The 21,742-nt window shown below is 41.9% G+C and overlaps 1 protein-coding gene and 1 pseudogene across 4 annotated transcripts in view; one reads left to right on the forward strand and one right to left on the reverse strand.

Moving 5' to 3' along the window:
- Nucleotides 1–12,838, forward strand: part of LOC102736470 (pre-mRNA-splicing factor SYF2-like) — a 15,607-nt pseudogene extending 2,769 nt beyond the window's left edge. The window contains exons 3-6 of the transcript XR_014144743.1: nt 510–634; nt 1,793–1,910; nt 2,002–2,092; nt 10,386–12,838. The product of XR_014144743.1 is annotated as a pre-mRNA-splicing factor SYF2-like (transcript). The remainder of the gene's footprint in view (nt 1–509; nt 635–1,792; nt 1,911–2,001; nt 2,093–10,385) is intronic.
- Nucleotides 6,925–11,285, reverse strand: RSRP1 (arginine and serine rich protein 1). Of its 3 annotated transcripts, none has more exons than XR_014144741.1 (4): nt 10,757–11,285; nt 9,109–9,675; nt 8,202–8,884; nt 6,925–7,383 (listed from the first exon to the last, which is right to left on the reverse strand). XR_014144741.1 is itself a non-coding variant. In XM_006737010.3 (4 exons), exons 1-4 carry the CDS (start codon nt 11,283–11,285, stop codon nt 7,264–7,266), a joined length of 885 nt encoding a protein of 294 aa, XP_006737073.1. In that variant the 3' UTR covers nt 6,925–7,263. The 3 variants fall into 3 exon arrangements, 1 of the variants encoding a protein (XP_006737073.1); XM_006737010.3 differs by having other exon boundaries at nt 8,202–8,285; nt 9,524–9,675; XR_014144742.1 differs by having other exon boundaries at nt 7,243–7,383; nt 8,202–8,285.
- Nucleotides 12,839–21,742: the final 8,904 nt, after the last annotated feature.

Here is a 21,742-nt window from a genome sequence, read left to right on the forward strand (position 1 = left end):
AGTTGCTCAGAATTTGTCTTGGACCCAATTTGAATTAAAAGAGATATGAAAATGGAATCACCTTCTCAGTGTGTGACTCAGGGTCATTCAGTAGCATCTAAAATCCTCTCAAGTCTCTCCAGTCAGTGGAACTCATGCTGTGGGAAGCCCTGTTTCAATCCAGTCCTAAAAGACTTGCTTACATCACACAGCCAGAGAGTAGTCAAGTCCATATATCCCTCAGGTCTTCTTACTTCCAAACCATAGCTCTTTCCATCCCTACCACCTGGTTCCTTGAAAGTAGTAAAAGAATATTTAAAGTTATAGGAATAGGTGTTGACTTCCTCATCTCCCCCTCCATAAAATTCCCCCAACACGAATACACACGTAAAATTCTCTAGTGGCTCTCCGCCGTTCAGGATAAAATCCAAAGGTCTGCTTTGGATGCCTGCCATACAAGAAGACAGGTAATGTCTATTTAGATTTGTTTCCATACCTGTGCCGACAAACTTTGTGTGTTCTGGTAGTAGAATGAAGCTCGAATGTTAAATCACCAGGAAGTTGTGGAGGAAGATAAAAGACTTAAATTACCTGCAAACTGGGAGGCTAAAAAGCTCGTCTGGGATGGGAGCTGCAGGAAGAAGAAGAGAAAAAAGTAAGTACAATTCCACCATCCTCACAAGCTGTGGATTCCAGGATTCTCTTGTGTTTTGCCGAGGCGGCATATGGCATGGAAGGTGAGCACTCTGGCTCTGAGAGAGTTGGGAGACTAAAATGTGTAAAACATGTAACAGCAGTGCCTCGCACGTAGAGTGGCATAAGCAGTGGCTATTAGAGTAAGAGCCTAAGCTACAGTAACAAAAGCTCCAACAATAACAAACTGTAGGGGCGCCTGGGTGGCTCAGTCAGTTAAGCGTTTGCCTTCAGCTCAGGTCATGATCCCGGGGTCCTGGGATCGAGCCCCACGTCCAGCTCTGCTCAGAGGGAGCCTGCTTTTCCCTCTCCCTGCCGGTCTCCCTGCTTGTGCTGTCTCTCTGTGTGTCAAATAAATAAATAAAATCTTAAAAAAAAACCCAAAACTATAAAGCTCCTGAGTCTCTCATGTATCAGCTCCCAAGTCATCTGGCCTGATCCAACTGCAGGGGAGGTTGGGAAATGGGCAGCCATGAGCTAGGAAAGGAGGGGAGAAAGGATTTTTTTTTTTTTTTAAAGATTTTATTTATTTATTTGAGAGAGAGAGCACATGAGAGGGGGGAGGGTCAGAGGGAGAAGCAGACTCCCCGCCGAGCAGGGAGCCCTATGCGGGACTCGATCCAGGGACTCCAGGATCATGACCTGAGCCGAAGGCAGTCGCTTAACCAACTGAGCCACCCAGGCGCCCAGGAGGGGAGAAAGGATTTTAATGGACACCTAATGTGTCCACCATGGCTGTTTTTGGTGTCAGTGTTATAGAGGTTTTTGTTTTTTTTTTAAATAAGAAATGCAGCTCTGATGGGTTGTTGTTGTTTTTTTTAAGATTTTATTTATTTATTTGAGAGAGGGAGAGGGAAAAGCAGACTTCCCGCTGAGCAGGGAGCCTGATGTGGTGCTTGATACCAGGACTCTGGGATCATGACCAGACACCCAACCAACTGAGCCACCCAGGCAACCCTAGATGTATTACTTCTTACAGATCATAGCAAATTGCACACAATTTTCTTTTCAAGCTAATCAACTTAAACAGTCTTGATAGCAGTCTTTAGGCCTCTCTTGATTTTAAAGGGATCAAAGAATTATATAAGGGAATAAAACTAATGTTTTTTCCCCTTTTTAGGAATGTGCAGCAAGAGGGGAGGACTATGAGAAAGTGAAGCTGCTGGAGATCAGTGCAGAAGATGCAGAAAGATGGGAGAGGAAGTAGAGGAGGAAAAACCCTGACTTGGGATTCTCAGGTAAAACTGGCTTTTACTTTATTGAATGGGCCTCTTAATAACAGGTCTAATAATGCCCCAACATCTAAAATAGTCTGGATTCTCCTTTTAGATTATGCTGCTGCTCAGTTACGCCAGTATCATCGGCTGACCAAGCATATCAAACCTGACGTGGAAACTTATGAAAGACTGAGAGAAAAACTGTAAGTGATTTAATGGTATATTCTTAGCATGTTACCTGGAAGGACTTGAATTTAAGAGTGCTGATTCTGGAGCTTTGCTTCCTGGCCTTGGGTTCCGGCTCCATCACTTACTAGACGTGTCACAGTTCTTCTCCGTTTCCTCATCTGTATACAGGGAATAATAGTGCTTACCCCATAGGGTTATGGTAAAGATTAAATGAATTCATCCCTACAGTGTACTTAATGTTTGGCACATAGTGCTGTAGGCAGTCTCATCATCATGATTACTGTTGCTGTTACTGTGTCCCTTACCTATGCAGGATATCTACTTCATCAGGTGCAGTAAGCAGTGCTAATAAGCTGCACTTGCTCTTTCCCTAAGGCAGGTAATGTGCTTAAGATCACAACTTTTGTTTTGTTTTTTTTTAAGATTTTATTTATTTGACAGAGAGAGAGAGATAGTGAGAGCAGGAACACAAGCAGGGGGAGTGGGAGAGGGAGAAGCAGGCTTCCCGCTGAGCAGGGAGCCCGATGCGGGGCTCGATCCCAGGACCCTGGGACCATGACCTGAGCCGAAGGCAGACGCTTAACGACTGAGCCACCCAGGCACCCCAAGATCACAACTGTTTTAATAGGGATAGTGGAGTAGAGTAGAGAGAGCTCTAAATTGTTCAGAGCACACCATGTTCTCATTCAGGCTCTCTCACTGTACGACTTGGTTGGGTGAGTCCATTAGCCTCTGGTCCTCAGCTGGTGCCTCACTTGAGCACTAGAGTAGATTTCTTAAGTACCTTTTTTCAGGTCTGATTTCTATTTCTTTGAAATCAGATATGATCCCAGAGGTTTCCATTTTTGACCACTAAACATTGTCTAGTTCTGCTGGTATAGAATCTTTATAGTGTTACTTACACCTTGCTTTTTCTCAGTGGAGAGGAGTTTTACACAACATCTAACAGCCTCCTTCATGGAGGAAATTGATAGGATGGTCATAGACTTGGAAAAGCAGTAAGTACTATCATGCAGCCTTAAGTTTTAGTACTGATTTCATGCCTCATGACAAAATTAACTGTGGTCTTGAAGTGTAGCAGAAGGTAGAAATTAAGGAATGCCTGAATTACTAGTTTGAAGAGTGGTCTCATCACTATTACTTGTATGTTTGTGTTTGAATAGGGTAATTATTGGGCAGAATCAGCAGTATATATATGAATTCTCTCAAAGTAGTGTAATGTCACTGCCCTTGTATTTTCAACATGAGCTTGTGTTCCCAATCTTAAAACTAAACCATCTGACAGTACTATTAACTTACAAAATTCATTAAAGTTCAATGAACATATTTCTTCAAAGAATTTTTTTCTGAAGAGATTTTCAGTCTTAAAACCGAAAAAGAGGGGTGCCTGGGTGGCTCAGTCGTTGAGCATCTGCCTTCGGCTCAGGTCATGATCCCAGGGTCCTGAGATCGAATCCCGCATCTGGCTCCCTGCTCCTTGGGAGCCTGCTTCTCCCTCTGCCTCTCTCATGAATAAATAAAATCTTTAAAAACAAAACAAAAAACAACCAATGTGTTTAAAAAAAAAATAATTCAAGGGACATCTGCCTTTGGCTCAGGTCATGATCCCAGGCTCCATGTAGGGCTCGTTGCTTAGTGAAGAGCCTGCTTCTCCCTCTGCCTGTGCCCCCTTCTTGTGCTGACAAATAAAAATCTTAAAAAAAAAAAAAATAGTAATTCAAGAAAGGAAGCCTGGGTGGTGCAGTTGGTTAAGTGTTCCACTCTTGGTTTCAGCTCAGGCCATGATCTCAGGGTCCTGGGATTGAGCCCCATTTCAGGCTCCCTGCTCAGCATGGAGTCTGCTCGAGATTCTCTCCCTCTCTCCCTCCTGCTAGTGCTATCTCCAAAATAAATCTTAAAAAAAATTCAAGACGAATACACACCTATGCCGCTGTCTCCTCAAAAAAACTGATCACCTGTTTTATGTGGCTCTCCAGTATTTACCAAGAAAACATTTAGTACCAGCGTACTAAGGGAAAAGAGGAGGGAAAGATTAGTAAGGATAGGTTTCATAGACATCATAATCTGGATTTAAAGGAAAAACAGGAGGAGCACCTGGGTGGCTCGGTTAAGGGTTGCCTTTGGCTCAGGTTATGATTCCAGAGTCCTGGGATCAAGCCCCACATCGGGCCCCCTGCTCAGGGGGTAGTCTGCTTCTCCCTCTCCCTCTACTAGACCTGCTGGTGTTCTCTCAAATCAATAAAATCTTAAAAAAAAAAAAAGGAAACACGGATTTCTCCAGAGGAGAAAAGCACTCCCCAACAGTCACTGCTGCTTCAACCAGAAGCGCAGAGGTCAGTAGGATTTGAGGATTACTCTGAAGGTGACTGGGTGGATGGTCAAATAGGCAATATTGTAGAAGTTCAGCATAGGAAAGGTGCATTTTGAAGAGCGCGGGAGTAAGCACTGGAAAGGAACTCGGGAAATTCTCAGTTAGTAGATGGCAGAAGGCAGCATGGAGGAAATTGCTAAGAGCTTGTAGAGAGAGAAGTAGGCCAAGGATACAATCCATCAGTGGGCAAAGGACAAAGACCCAGTGTAGAAAATGGAAGAGGTCAAAGGAAATAAATGCATGTAAATCCCTGCAAGAAAATTTTGACAAAGGACTCTATAGAGAAAGAGTGAAAAGCACTCGTTAAGACGAAGTTTTATTTTACTAGATAAGCTTAAGAGAGGTTTTCAGCAAAGAAAACGAAAGGGAAGCATGCTATGGTGACTTAAATACAGTTCCTCTAGTTCACACTTTAAGAAAAAAAGCAAAGGATTTAACACCTGAACCAATCTAGGGATGTGCTTTCCAAAATGGTGGCCATCCACCATATGTGACTTTAAAAGTGGCTAGGACAAACTGAGGTGTGCTTTAAGTGTAAAATACATGATTACAATACCTAGTACAAAAAAAGTAAAATGCCACCAATTCTTAGAGTATTGAAATGACATTTTAGATATACTAGGGTAAAAAACTTTCACTAATTCTTTTTACCTTTTTCAATGTGGTTCCCTCATTTTCACTGGACAGCACTGAATCTAGTTTCTTGGTATAATTTCTCACCATCGGCACCATCTTGCTATACTGTCCACCACTTACACAGTAACAGGGTATTACACCTGGGCAACTGCATCCCACTTACATAATGAAGGCCAGTCTGGCTTTACACACACAGTACATTATCTTCTGTGTTACAAAGCCCAGGACAAACTAAACACCACAGACCTGGCCAGACCCAACAGACAAGGTGAACTTAGACAAGAACACTGTTAGTACTTGATGGGGCAATTATGAAAAAAAAAAAAAAAATGAAGAATATAAACCATATTCTTTTCAGGACACTAGATAAGAGAAAATGAGCCAACAGACCAAGAAATTAAAGAGTATGAAATAGCTAAGCCTCAAGCGTGCTAATAGACTGAAGAAGCTAATGGTGAAGAATGCCAAAGGTAAAAATCACTGCAGAAGTATCAGAAGTGGTAATTAGCCCAGACCATTCTTATGTAACGAAGGAGTTTGGTTGAAGAGTTACAGGACTTATCCAGTCACTCAGCTGTTCAGGGCTAGTATTCAAATACGTGTCATAATCAGAGCAGCAAATGCTGCTACCAGCGAAATGAAGGTAAGAAAGATTATCACATTATTAATTCTTTTCCAAAGTCTCCCTCACAAGGGAACCCTCTGCAACTTTGCTAAGGATACCAACTAAAGATACTAACAAGGTGTTCATATTAGCCACATTCTCAGTTACAACTCAAATCCTCATGTTTTATTGGATTTGGCTGTAACCAGGCCAGCCTACCAATGTTCTCAGGTCTCCTTAGAATAAAAATGAACCTACTGCATAAACTTTTGTACTTCTTTAGAAGCATGTCCCCCTCCTGGTAACTACTGTTAACCTAGATATAAAATGGACATGTTCACCCAGAGCAGCAACCCTTTCTCACGGAATTTTCCGTTCGTTGTCCATTTAAATTTTTCGTAAGGTCAAATTTTATTAGAGCAGCTCTTCACCATACAATGTTTTAGGATACAAATATTCTCTTATCTGTACTTTCCAGTAACACAGCCACTAGCCTTAACACTTCAGAAGTGGCTAGTATGACTGAGAGGCTGCATGTAATCACATGTGGCCAGTGGCTGTTACTGATTGGAAAGTACAGGTAAATACTAGACAGCACAGCTTTAGTTAACAGCAAATTAAGTTCCACCTGAGAACCTTCGTTACTGTCCCTTCTACTTAAGAATTCAGGACTTCTGCCTGCTCATCTATTCATATTATTTGAGTGTTTCTTTTCCTGAGTTATTTGTTTCGTATCTGATATTCTGCCTATCCTGTTTACCTTATCATCCCTATTGGAAAACTATTTCCTGAGACTACACAAGTTGGTGGCAAAAGAGAAAGCAAGTAAGAAAGAAAAACATACTTCAAAAAAAAAAGGCGTAATAAAGAAATGCAGCTAAACTTCACAGATTGTAGAGCTCAATGAGGCATTCATTTCTATCTCTCTGGCTGAGTCTCCTCACCTAAAGCTTGTAGTTTAACTCGTCCAAGACAATACTATGCCAGAATTCCATAAATTTTAGGCATAACTTCTCAAATTTAAACGAAGACCCACATCAACTGGCGAATATTAAGATTCAGCTCTGGGGTGGAGACTTTGAGATTTAGCATTTCTCACAAACTGGGTAAGGTCAGTGAACCCTATGCCGTCAGTCCATGGATTTGGATTTGGAATTAGCAAGGCTTTAAACAAGAGACACTTTATGCTTCTTTAAGATTCATTATGTAATATATACATACATAACAAAGCAACACAAATTTAAACAAGAAATTTATTAACAAATATAAACAAATCAATTACTGTTCTTATAAATTTTGCTTTTACATAAGTAATCGATATTATACAAAACATTTACAAGTATATGTACAAGACTCCCACCTGTATGAATCCTCTGGTCCACGTGTGTTATCTCTTATCTATAAGAGAAATCTAAAATGTTAATATTTAAATATTAAAGATTTATATATTTCTTTGTCATTGTTTGTAATTGCAACAATTACCACTAAATGACTCCCAGAGATGGAATAATGTTAGGAACACACACTTACAATAAAGTGCATTTCAGCCAACCTTATACATTAGTTTTCTTTTTTTAGACAGGTACCCACAGTCCATATGGACTTTTTTTCTGGTCTATTTTGGGGGATCCTGAAGAGGTCTCTTCAGCAGCAGCTTTAGCGGATTTCTGAAGCATTGGCTTTGCTACAGAATTCTGTAAGAGAAGAAATTCTTAAGTCAGCTATGCAAACACATACTTGTACTCAAAATACTTGCTTTTTTTTTTTTTAAATACTTGCTTTTTACAAAATATACTAAATAATTCCATTAAAGATTAAAACTTGAGACACCATCCAAAAGCAAAGAATGGACCCCATATTTATCACATGATCCAAATTGTAAAGCCTACTTTAAAAACTACTAGGAAAAATCAGACATGTGCAAAGTTTATTACAAAATAATGCATTGAAAGTTTTCAGTTTTGTTTAAACCCTTGGCTGATTTTTTTTTTTTTTTTAAAGATTTTATTTATTTTATTTGAGACAGAGAGAATGAGAGACAGAGAGCATGAGAGGGAGGAGGGTCAGAGGGAGAAGCAGACTCCCTGCCGAGCAGGGAGCCCGATGCGGGACCTGATCCTGGGACTCCAGGATCATGACCTGAGCCGAAGGCAGTCGCTTAACCAACTGAGCCACCCAGGTGCCCCAACCCTTGGCTGATTTTAAAATATTCTGATTACAGCGTTTTCTGAGATGTGCTTTCTAAATAATTCAACAAGTATAGGAGGGATGTGTAAAAAAGTAAAACACTGATATCAAAAATGTGAGTATCAGATACAGAGGGAGCCAATATACCGGTCACCTGTAAGAATGGTACAAAAAATTATGAAAGGTTTATTCTATCTAAAGTGGCTTAGTAGACCCCAAAGTACCACCACAAAAACAATGAGCCTTCCAACAAAAATAAAAGCCCACATAATAGAATTATGTCCCTAAGTCCAATTTTGAGTAGCCAATGCCTAGATATACTTACGTTAGAGCTAAAAGCTATGCTTTTTTGCTGGGAAGGCTTTTCACTGGGATTTTTAGTTCCATCTTCTGCTTGTCTTTCCAACAGCTAGAACAGGTAAGAGAAAATACTTTAAAAAAACCATACCCTTGGTTTACCATACTGTATAAAATGCAGCCCAACCATATATAAATTTAGTTGTAGAGACACAAATCGACTTGGATCTAATCATATACTTAACAGCCTAAACGACATTAGTATTCCAGCTTTCCCCTTAACAAAACTGATTCAATAATCAGCTTAAGACACTCTTCCCCAATAAAATAGTATTATATTCCCCCGATGCAAATTCAATTAACTCTGAAAGTAAAGTCATCCCAGAAAATACCTAGTTTCTAAGAACTAAGGCGTTTGCCAGTTGGAAACCTAATCATCTGAAAAAGCAACTGGACTAAGATCTTGTTCATTACTAAATACTTAAGCAAACCCACACCTGGGTTTGAATGATAAGTTTATCTAGAGAACATTTTTCCTATCTTAACTGATTCTGTCAAACTCATAACTACCTTAAACCTTGAAGGCTATGAATTTTATACTTTAAGACCACAGTGCAATTTGCCAATGCACATCCTGGACATTTCTGGAAAATTATAATAAACTTATCTGCAAGTGAAGCAGGCCTCTTCTTCTGTAATCTCTCAAAACATCTGGAATATATTGCATATATTATGAAAGGGATATCTGTATCACAGATGTCCCACATTACAAAATGTTTTAAAAAAAAAATTGTCTTCAGTATCTTATCAAAATAGTACCTATCCCAAATTCTAGCATGCACATGGATCTACCAACAAAAAACTAAACTTTCAGTGTGTGAACATAAACTTCAAATTAGTAAAACCTCTGATGTTTTTGCCCATGTATCAATTACCAACAGATTTTCTTCATGTCTGGAGACCACATTCATGATTTCTATAAGACAGAAATAAAGCAGATAAACTATACTGTATGTTGAATACAGAATTTGTGGGAACATAATGCTGCAAATGAAGACTACAGATAAAATACTCTGTAAAGGCTAGTTAGAAAAAGTCGATAGGTACATAGAAATCGCCAAATACCACCTACAACTATGAAAGTAATTAGTACTGAGTCACATGAAAATGAAGATCACTAATCTCCCATTTTCACGAGGGAGAGACCTTCACTAGAGCTGCTATTTTGATCTTAATTATATTTAGGCTTTCCAAGAAGCACTCTAAAATAAATCAAATAAAAATGGCCAATTAGATCTTTCCAACAGTAGCTTTCTGAAGATTTTGTTTGGATAAACCTAGAGTACTCACCTCAAACGTTGCACCACTGTTTGGTACAGCTGTTCCATGGTTCGTCTCTTTAGATGCAAGAACTTTTCTGAGACTAGCCGGCAAGTCAAAGTTAGCTGTCCCTAAAGCTTTTGCTGCATTGGCTTTTGCTATTTCTAACAGCTCCATTCGATCTACAAAAACAAGACAAGACATTCCTTAATCCCTTAATCCTGTAGTACAGTTCCCCAAAGACTGCCCAATCACAAAACAAGCTTGTATTTTATTAACAATAAAGACATTTAAATATTTTATTTTAGTGGGTAAAATACAGCTGGAATCACAAAAACAAAATTCTATACCTCATTTTTTTGCTAAAAAAAGCAAGCAAGCATCCCTAAATAATCTTCAACAACTGGTTTTCAGTTTTCCTTACCAAAGGCCTGAATTTCCTAATTGTTTTTCCTTTCTCTTCAAATGTGTTTCTCTGAACATATCAAGTTTTTGTAATAGATTTTACATATGGCCCAATCATCACAACTAATGAACCAATGCAGATACAATCCATTTTCAGACTCCTATGAGTTTTAGTTTACATGTCTTTTTCTGTTCTGTGATCTTACCAGCATTAAAACAAATCATCTGTATTAAAATACTGGAACTGCAGCGCCTGGGTGGCTCAATCGGTTAAGCATCTGCCTTCCGCTCAGGTCATCCTCCAGGAGTCCCAGAATGAGCCTCCCATAGGGCTCCCTGCTCAGTGGGGAGTCTGCTTCTCCTTCTCCCCCTCACCGCACTCATGCTTTCTCAAATAAATCTTAATAAGTAAAATATTGGAACAAAATCCAGTTGTTCCAGTAACACGGTATTGAGGAAAAAAGTTGATACTCTTCTCGCTCAACAGATAACAAAACCTTAAGGAATAAACTGCTGAGTCACTAGTAATACCTAGAAAGGCTCCACCGAGAAGGACCAGCCACTAGGAAAAAGGATTTCCTCCACCGCGAGCTGTTTAATACCACAGTCGACTTCTAGACCCCAGGGGAAAAGAACGACCACTTCAAAACTGGGCACCAAAAACAGCGCTTTTAACTGCTCTTAACCTGCTTACGTGTGTCCCTTCCCTCTTTGCTCCCAACGAAACTACTAAGATTACAGGCACCAAAAGCAATGGAAATATCCACACTACACGGCAACTCTGGTCCCCCCGCGTACTCGTGCTGTCGCCAGCCACGTACAAGGGTGCGCTGGAAAGGTTCGCGGCAGATGACTCACCTTTCTCACTCAAGCGAAAACGGGTGGGGCTCCGCGACCTGGTCCGGGAGCGGCCCCTCCATCTTCTGCGTTCCTCCGGGGACACGGTGCGGCCGAAGCCGTAGTAGCGCCGCCCCCGCGGCAGCGCGTAGGCCCGTCGGTAATACGCGCGTCCCCGCGAGCCGGACCGGCTGCGAGAGCGAGGCCGCCACGGCGACCGGCGATATCTGTTGGACGCGCCGTAGCGCCTGTCCCGGTACCGGCGGCCGCGGGAGCGCGAGCGGCTGCGCGAGCAGGAGCGCGAGTGGCGCCTGTACTTCCTCTGGTGGCGCCGCCTGGACCAGGACCTGGACCTGCTCCTCCTTCGGGGCCGGCTCCGACTCCGCGACGACGCCCGGCTCGAGCCGCTGGAGCGGGACCGAGAGCTCCCAGAAGACGAGCGGCTCCTGGACGCCGAGGACAGGCGGCTGGACCGGCCCGACCGAGACGTCGAGGGGGACTCCTCGTCCTGCGGCGAGCCGGGCCACAGGTCGTTCACGTACTGAGACATCTCGGCCCGAGGCTGCAAACTTCCCTCCGTCTCTCAGGATCCCTACCCGGAAACTAGGCGCCTAAGAACAACCGGGGGGGGGGGACCGGAAGTGAGTCGCGCGGTAGGGCCCCAAGCCAATAAACTAACCGAGCCGCTCCGACTCCCAGAAGTGGCAATCTCAAAGGCCAGCCTGCCCGCGTCCCCTTCGTGCGTCACCCCCGCCTCACGTACCTGGGACCGACCCCGTCACCAGTAAACTTACCACCACAGGCCGCCAACGCCACACCGAAGGCCAAAGGAAAGGACGAACAGAGGCCTTCCTTTCCGAAGCTGAAGATGAAGAAAGGCTTTTCAAAGCGGCTCTTGAAAAACCAGATACTCGACCTCTCCCTCCAACCTCCAGACGCCGACGTCCGCAGACGCGCCTAAAATACCAGAAGCTGACGCGCAGAGCATGCGCAGAAACGTTGGAGCGGTGGGCGTGGCTCCCCTCTCGCCCAACCGCCGCCCTTTCTCCTCTCTTCCCGCGCCCCGCCCCACCCCGCCCACCTTGCGCAAAGTCCTGGATGCGCAGGAGTCTCGTCCCCGGTGGGGGAAGCGGGGGTGGACCTGCTGCATCCGGGTATCCGTGGGCATGTTCTTTGTTGAAACTGGTAGAGTGGCGGATTTTCGCGCGACCTTCTGCTGGGCGGGTGCGGACTGGGCCGTTGCCTCCACCCTCTGGGAAGTTGCAGAATCGGGCTGAACCTCCCTGGACCCTTCACGGCCACTTCTTCCTGACCAGTGCCGGGCTGCGGACTTCCCAGGATCTCTGTTAGTGCAGTATTAACTTAGAAAAGGTTGCTTATGCCCATGTTTTGCCTAGTAACGGTTAAGAAAGTTGGAGACAGAAATGCAAGACACCCACAGTTGATCTATATATAACCAGGGGGTCAGAATGACTGCTGAGAAGTCAAATCCGAGGACTCTGTGCTTGGTGTCGGGGATTAAACAATGGTGACTGTTTTATTTCCGGGGATTTGTAAATGGGATACATTCCGAACATACTTAGGCTTAATAAAGCATGACAATTGCCTTGAAATAACTTTTCTTTGAATGAACTAATCACATCTGTAAATAATCATTATATGAGCTTCTTTGCAAGTCAAGAGTGGCGGTTTTACTAAAGTTACTTTCTTTGGAGGAGATACAAATAAATTTTTCTCTTACTCCTCTTCAGCCCACATCCCCAAACAGGCAAAGAAATGGAGGGGATAAAAACCTTATCACAGAATCTGCACCCACCCACGTAACCTGCCTTGGTACAGTTCGCAGTACCATCCACATCTCTAGGGAAACATCGCGATGGAAATCGTTCTTAAGGAAAGAAATGTTTCTTTAGAAACGTTTTTCTAAGTGGTATCACAAGTAAACTGAGAAGACAGAGTGCACAACTGCCAGGAACTTTTCCTGAAATTTCTCATGAAGCTGTATGAGTGGACAGAAAAATAAAATGAGTTTCAGATTTGAGAAGTGTAAAAAGGATGTGTTGGGGAAAAACAGGATGATGGAGTCTGGAGCTTTCGGTTATTTGGTTATTAAAAAGGAAAGGGTGGTAGTCTCTGTAAATGGTTCAAAATATCAGTTAAATGTGTTCCTAAAATAAGGTGAGTAGACTTACCTTTCTCCTTTTGCCTTTTCTCCTCTCTTCCTTGGGCATGTTCTTTGTTGAGATCCAAGAGACAGGATCAGAGGAACTTTCAACCAAGGGGCCCATCTAGAGTGAGCTACAAAGAGGAAAAAGAGCTCTGAGTGATTCTGACATAGAAGACATATTCATCGATCTTATATCACAGTCTACTCCTTATTCCTGGACAGTAGGACAGTGAGTAGAAAAATCCTGGATGTTAACAGAATATTGGAAACAATGGGATCTGTTACCTTGCCCTTGTGCATGATATTGGTATATGTGTATCTAGAATATGTGTAAGTCTACCTGAGTTAAAGTGCAAGAAATGTGTTTCTTTTTTTCTAAGCAATACAGTCTTCTCTGAGTATCTATCCCCTCACTTGATTCAAAATCCAATTTTGCTTATCATTAAAACATCTTGCACAGAATTTGTAGGCTAATTCAGGTAGAAATGACATCTTTACAAATAGCACATCTTCCCATCCAAAAATGTGACCCTTTTCTACATTTATTTAAAATTGTTTAGGTCCTTCACTGTGATAGGCAGATTAATGGCCCCCAAAGCTGTCCACACCCTAATTCCCAGAACCTGGGAATGTTACCTTACAAAAGGAATTTTGCAGATGTGATTAAAATTAAGGACCTTGTGAAGACATTATCCTGAATTATGGAGGGGTGGGGGAGGTAGGCCCAATCCAATCACTGGAGAAATTCAAAGCCTGAGAAGGATGCCACTCCCTGTTGCTGCTTCTGAAATGTTGAAGGCTATCTGCAAGGGCCTGAGAGGCCTCAAGGAGCTAAGGTCTGCTCCTTGCTGACAGTCACCAAGGTAACGAGATCGCAGTCCTATAACCTCATGGAATTGAATAGTGCCAACACCTGAATGAGCAAGGTGTTGGAGATACTCCCCTAGTCTCCAAAAGGAACACAGCCCTGCTGACGCCTTGACTTTAACCAATATGAAAGATTTTTTTCACTTGATAGGTAAATTCAACCCATTTACATTTATTGGAGTAACTGCAATGTTGATCTTATAATATCTTATTTTACTTTGCTTTTTTCACTTTTTCCCATTTTATTTTGCCAGCCTGATCAAGTTTCTCTTTTTTCCCCTCTCTCACTGCCCATTTAGAGGTTCCACAATGCTTCATCATGCCATTAGTGGTTTAATGGTTATTTTTTTATCTCTACCAAATATTTAAGTCTGTTTCTCCTCTCCTCCTGTCTTCTTCCACAAATATTTATAGAATGTTTATTGTATTAGATGCTGTTGGGTAAGTTAAGAAAAATTTAGTGGCCCTTTCCCCTAACAAAATTAAAATTTTTCATTAATTTTAATGACAGCTAATTTTGTAACGAGTGAGGAAATCCAAAGATATACAAAGTAAAAGCTAATAATCCATTCCTTGGAGATATGAAATCCTCTAAAAGAGGTCCCCGTTATTTTGCCCATATATTAGAAGTAACCAATGTTAACAGTTTAGCAAGTGCCCTGTCATCTTTCTCCAAGCTCTTTCAAATATACAAGCATGTGTAGATTTTTATGAGTATGGACTCATTCTAAAAAACTGATTTAAAACTTGCTTTTATAACCAATATTATTTGAGATAAATCATATAGATCTAATTTATGTTTATCAGCTGTATAATATTCCATAGTGTAGAAATACCAGAAATTAATCTTTTTTCCCTTATTGCTTATTCCTGGACAGTCATGTGGTATCCAGTTTTTCCACCACTAAAAACTATGCCTTGGAACCAGTGTTGGATTCTGGAAATGTCAGCAGTTGCAGAGCTCCTCTGAATGCTCCTAATCCATGGTTTCAAGGTCAACAGAGCCATGTTCAGGATACAACCTGGAGCAGCTGATTGCAATTAATATCCCAGCACTATCTGAGGAGTTACCTCCAAGATATGTGACATGGTAGCTCAGGGGTAAGTTCAGCTCTCTCAGACCAAGAGACAGGATCAGAGGAGCTTTCAACCAAGGGGCCCATCTAGAGTGAGCTACAAAGAGGAAAAAGAGCTCTGAGTGATTCTGACATAGAGACATATTCATCGATCTTATATCACAGACAAGTTGATATCAGACATCTCTGTTGTTAGAGCGGCTGTAGAATCATTAGCTACAGTCACCAGTGCAACAATCAAGGCAAGTAACACAAAGATCAATAAACTCCAGTCTGATGTGACATTCCTGTGTTCCAGTATGTCCCAAGGAACTCCTCCCACTGGTTCAATCATCACCCCATGTGGGTTCATGCTTCCACTGCCTACAGTTATTGAGCTGAGCTATTATTCCTTTTTTTTTTTAAGATTTTATTTATTTATTTGATACAGAGAGAGAGAAAGCACAAGCAGGGGCAGCAGAAGAGGGACAGGGAGAAGCAGCCTTCCCACGGAGCAGGGAGCCCGATGCGGGGCTCAATCCCAGGACCCTGGGATCATGACCTGAGCTGAAGGCAGACGCTTAACGACTGAGCCACCCAGGCACCCCCAGGCTGTTATTCCTACTGCTCCTCCTGATAACCATTTCTCAGTTTGGTAGCTCCGGCATGGAAATATCAGGCTCACAGTGCTATTCAAGAGGCACCCCTCGATATATCAAGCTTAACACATGTTTCCCGCCATGAAGACTTACCACATGAGGATGTTATCTGTAACATCACCATGGAAGCTGCTCTCCTCTGTCCCCACTGCAGCCACCATAGAGAGGTGTTAGGGATTCTGTACTGTCATTTGGCTTTGAAGAAGCCAGGAAAGCAAGTGAGCAGCACACAGATCCAGATGTGTATCTGCCAATATCATTCCTAATAACCCACAAAGGTGCAATTACTGGTGGTGGTATTACAGTATAAGGACAGATCCATGCCTCTACCTAACAAAGAATGTGACATTCATGTCCATGCCTAATGGCCACCCAAATCGCTTGTTTGAGAATTACTCAACCCTGCAAGCAATATAACTCTTCAGTGCACACCTTGCTCACTAGGGTACTCAATCAGACAAGCTGTCTCAGCCACACTCACCTGAATGTCAAAGGAACCATCATTAACCATATGTGGATTATGTTACACGTATTACAAATTCCTTCACAAGGAATTTGACTTCAATGATAGCACAGTAATCGGAGGTAAAATAACTAGACAATGTCAACTGGTCCAGAATGGAAACAGGTGAAATACTGCACAAGGCTACACTATTGATGCTGTAAGACTTCCTTTTCAAAGGTTAGATGGCATGTAGTCTACTGCATGCCTGCTCCCTCAAGTCTTTCACAGCCTTCAGTTGACCGTGCTTGATTTTTGCTGCCTTCGCTCAGCAACCAAACAATCTCAGGTACTGTCTCAGGAGACTGGGCACTTGTCCAGCCTGTGTAAAGATGAACTATTCTGTCTTCAGCCTAACAACAGATAGCCTCTACTTCAAGGTACAATGCAGTGAAGCCGTGTTTTACCAGCTGGACAGGATCTTACATAGTAATTTGCCTTCCAGAGGCAAAGGATGATACATATCAACTAATCTGACCAATAAAATGTGCCTTGAGTAGTCACCCTGACCATTGCCCTCATTTTCAGCAACCATTTTGTCAAAGCACATTAATGGGCAAGTTTTTACTGGGAGACATCCATCAGGATCTTATAGCAAGCTCTCGTGCTGGATCCATTGTATTATGCAATTAGACCTAAATCTGATCTCTCTGAAATGTTTATTTTTTAAAGATTTTATTTATGTATTTGACAGAGAGAGACAGAGTGAGAGAGGGAACACAAGCAGGGGGAGGGGAGAGGGAGAAGCAGGCTTCCCACAGAGCAGGGAGCCCGATGCGGGGCTCGATCCCAGGACCCTGGGATCATGACCTGAGCCGAAGGCAGACGCTTAACGACTGAGCCACCCTGGGGTCCCTCCCTTGCATGTTTTGTGCATGATCAGTGCACCCACATGAATAGTACTTTATGGCACATTAGATTACCTTCATTTACTTTCCTCCATCCACAAGACTGGCTTGGAGAGTTAACCTCATGGGCAGCTTGGCTGGGTGAGATTTTAAACCTTGTAAGACTTGCAACTTTGCTAGGAACAAAAGTCACACACAATTTTATTTTTTTTAGATTTATTTATTAGGGCGCCAGGGTGGCTCAGTTGGTTAAGCAACTGCCTTCAGCTCAGGTCATGATCCCAGGGTCCTGGGATCGAGTCCCACATCGGGCTCCCTGCTCAGCGGGGAGCCTGCTTCTCCCTCTGACCCTCTCCCCTCTCATGCTGTTTCTCTCTCGCTTGCTCTCTAATAAATAAATAAATAAAATCTTTAAAAAAAATAGATTTATTTATTTATTTTAGAGAGAGAGAGAGCAGAGGAGGGGAGGGGCAAAGGGAGAGGGAGAGAGAGAATCTCAAGCTGACTCCCTGCTGAATGTGGAGCCTGATGCAGGGCTCCTTCTCATGACCCTGAGATCATGACCTGAGTCAAAACCAAGAGTCAAGAGTGGGACGCTTCACCAACCGAGCCACCCAGGTGCCCCAGTCACATGCCACTTTAAGTGCTGGTACTTTCACTGTTAAATCATAGACTCTCAAAAGTGGAATTGCTGGCACTGAGAAATAGAATTGTTGGATCGTTATATTGTACACCTGAAACTAGTATAACACTTGAATATATGTTAATTATACTTGGATAAGGAAAAAGAATGAATTTCTTGGTTAAAGGGTCTATATGATTGGGATGCCTGGGTGACTCAGTCGATTAAGCATCTGCCTTCAGCCCAGGTCATGATCCCAGGGTCCTGGGATAGAGCTGGGAGCCTGCTTCTCTCTCTGCCTGCCACTCCCCCTGCTTGTACTCTCTCTCTCTGACAAATAAATAAAATCTTTGAAAAAACAAAAAAGGGTCTTTGTGATTGAATATATTGCTGTATTATTTCCAAAGAGGTTGTAACAACAATATATGAGAGAACGCCTTTCTGATGCCCTGGATCAGTTCATTTCCCCCATTATAAGTTATCTTATTTTCCTGTGCCTCATATTATTAGCATTTATCACAATTGTAATAATTAGTTTTAATTCATTTTGTATCATTTTCCTGATAGAACATAAATTACATAAGGACAGCCTTGTTTTTATTGAACCCCAGCATAACATTCCAGACAGTACACTGCATAGAGTACACACTCAGTGTTTATGAATAAACAAATGAACAGAATCTCAAATAAGTCTTGAAGGATGGGCAGAGGGAAAGGAAGGGAACATTCCAGAGAAGGACAAAGGTCTTAGCAAAATCTTAGAAATGGAAATGCCCGTTTTATTATTTGGGGACAGAAAATAAGTGAGCTTGACTAGAGCAAAGAGTTTGGGGTGGGGAATTTGGAGGAGACAAAACTGGAGATGCAGAATTAGGGCAGCTTATGATGAGACATAAATGTGAACATCTGCTTCTCAAGCAGCAGGGTCCTAGTTTGTCCGAAATACTGAACTGCCTGCCCTTCCAAAGCTAACTGGATACACTGAGATGGTAAATAGTTTTACTTAATTGGATTGGAAAGAAGAAAATACTTACAGGATTTGGGGAATAAAATTCAAAAGGCTTTTAGTTTTAATATATGCTCTCCTTAAACAGACACCTAAAACAGCTATGGTACAAAAATGCATAATTTCACACCTTATCATGCACTATAGAATATGACAAAATATTGTCCTTAATGAACATATTGAGCTTCCTTTCTACAACTTCCAGAATCCTCTGTCATGAGGATTTACTAAAGGAATTTTAAACTATTTTTCCTTGACATTCTGCTGAAAAGATTTCGATTAAAACTACAGGAAACAACAGGGCATAGATGACACTGGAAAATAGTAGTTTCTATGGGGTACTGGGAAGGAAAACCGGTAGGCCCAAGAAAACAGTGGGAAAACAGGAGTCAAGATAGGTTTAGACCAATTAGAATCATCTTAAAACTGAAATACAATGTACTGGGCACCTGGGTGGCTCAGTGAGTTAAGCACCCAAATTTTGATTTCAGCTCAGGTCATGATCTCGGGGTCTTGAGATTGAGCCCGGCATCCAGCTCTGCACTCATTGTGGAGTCTGCTTGAGATTCTCTCTGTCCCTCCCCCTCAAATAAATATATAAATAAAATCTTTAAAAATTGAAATACAATGTACTTACCAAAACATTCATCCTTTTAAAGTATACAATCCTATGGTTTTTAGTGTATCTACAATGTTGTGGATTCCAGACATTCACTAATTCCAGAACTTTTCATCACCCCGCCAAAAAAATCCCTTACCCATTGGCAATCGTACCTCATTCCCTCTCTCCCCAGTCCCCTGCAACCACAAATCTACTTTCTGTTTGTGTGGATTTGCCTATTATGGACATTTCATATAAAAGGAATCATATAATATGTGGTCTTTTGTGTCTGGCTTCTGTCACTTAGCATGTTTTCAGGGTTCGTCTATGTTGTAGCAAATATCCATACTTCATTCCTTTTTGTGGCTGAATAATAGTCCATTGTTTGGATATACCACATTTTGTTTATTTTTCATCAGCTGGTGGACATTATGTTGTTTCTACTTTTTTGCTATTATGAATAAAGCTGCTATGAGCACCCATGTACAAGTTTTTGTATGAACATATGTCTTCAGTTCTCTTGGGTACATACTTAAGAGTGGAATCGCTGGGTCATTTGATAATGCTGTGTTTAACTTTCTGTGGGATTGCACCATTTTACATCCCCCCAGTAATGTATGAGGGTTCCCATTTCTCTACATCCTTGCCAACACCTTATTTTCTCTCTTAATTTTTAATGACAGTGGGTATGAATTTAAAGGCGTTTTGGTGAAAAGAAAAGCAAAGAATTGGGCTGGTGGCTAGAGAAGGTGGTTGGATCAAGCTTTTTTGTTTTTTTTTTTTGTTTGAAGGTGGGCTATATTATACATAGCATATTTGTATACTGATGGAAAAATCTCGTAGAAAGGGGAAAATGGATGACATGGGAGAGATGTTGGACAGTTGTGGGGTCCATGTAGTAGGAGCAGAAGTGTGGGTAGGTCTAGTGAACAAGGGGAGGAGCTGACCTTACATGTGAGCACAGACAATTTATCCAATACAACAGGTGATGCTAGGGTCTGAATGTTCCTGCCCCCTCCATTCATATCCTGAAATATGACCCCCAAAGTGATTGGATTAGGAGGTGGGGCCTTTGGGAGGTGATGAGGTCATGAGCGTGGAGCCCTCCTGATTGGGATTAGTGCCCTTCTAAAAGAGACCCCAGAGAGATCCCTCATCCCCTCCACCATGTGAAGACCCAGTGAGAAGTCAGCAGTCTGCAACCCATGATATGGTCTTCACCAGAACCTGACCATAATGCACCGATCTTGGACTTCCAGCCTTCAGAACCACGAGAAGGAAATTTTTGTTGTTATAAGCCACTGAGTCTGTGGAACTTTGTTATAGCAGCCCAAATGGACTAGGACAAGTGAGAAGACAGAGTGTGAATCCAGGTGGAGGTAGGGACAGCTTGGTGGTGAGCACCTGTGGAAGTCCTCTTGTTATTTTTTTTCCCCAGTGAAATAAGCAGCTGAGATTGAAGAGAGGCAGGAGTTATTCGGGGTCTGAAGAGAAAGAAGAAGATCCAGTAGTCATCTTGGGTGACAGTGACTAGACATAGAAGGACAGCGAGACATCACTCAGAGCCACTTGAGGTTGTGATCATGAGTTTAAAATGAGGCCAGTCAGTATTATTTTTTTCCAGCATCTGATCTTCTCTTACCATATTAGAAGTTTTCAATTTTCAATGAATGGAGTTAATACTGAATTGACGTTACATACACAAAAGACATTTTTCGATTTGCTGTTTTTATGTTAATTGGAAATGTTTCATGCTAGATTTTATTAAAGTTAAGGACTTTAGATAACAGCAAAGAGTAACACATCCTGGTTCAGTTTTTCTGTCCAAGGTAATTAGAATAAACAAGGATTTTGTTTTAGTGCTATTATTTCTCTTGAGGATAATGTTGCTGTATAAAAAAAGGATGTGAAACTGACTAGTTTTGAGTCTTTCCCTCTACATATTATTTTCAGAAAAGGGGGAGACTAGAAGTAGATGGTAGCTTCTTTAAGGATCTGGTATTCTCTAGAAATTTCTGGAATTCTGAATTATGCTTAGTCATCCATTCATTCAGTCAGTCAACAAGCATTTTCTCAGTATTTCCTCTTTTACCAGTTACAGGAAAAACAAAACTAAAGTAAATATGATTCCTACCTTGAAATACATCACAGTCATCTGGATATTACACTGTTTTTAGAAAAGGCAGATATACTTTTATTTGAACCAAGAGAACCTGGTTCTATGTCGTATCACATAAAATTAGCACTTTTGATAAAGAGAGAATGTTATGAAATTTGTAAAATGAAAAGTTAAGACTCATTCGTAAGTTTCATACGTGACATACAAAATCTTTCTGGTGGGGCCTCTACTCTTTCCACAGTGCCCAGTATGCTCCTGAGGACCACTTGTCCCAACTACAATCAATCGTGTGCTTCATGGAATCTTAATTAGAATATGCTATTAGAGTCTTCAGATTTTTATACTTTCCTTTTTGAGAAGTCTTTTTTTTTTTTAAAGATTTTATTTATTTATTTTGACAGAGAGAGACACAGCGAGAGAGGGAACACAAGCAGGGGGAGTGGGAGAGGGAGAAGCAGGCTTCCCGCGGAGCAGGGAGCCCGATGCGGGGCTCGATCCCAGGACCCCGGGATCATGACCTGAGCCGAAGGCAGACGCTTAACGACTGAGCCACCCAGGCGC

The sequence above is a fragment of the Leptonychotes weddellii genome, chromosome 4 (genome assembly GCF_054177405.1).
Source record: "Leptonychotes weddellii isolate Sample4059 chromosome 4, ASM5417740v2, whole genome shotgun sequence".
In the NCBI taxonomy this organism is placed as follows: domain Eukaryota; kingdom Metazoa; phylum Chordata; class Mammalia; order Carnivora; family Phocidae; genus Leptonychotes; species Leptonychotes weddellii.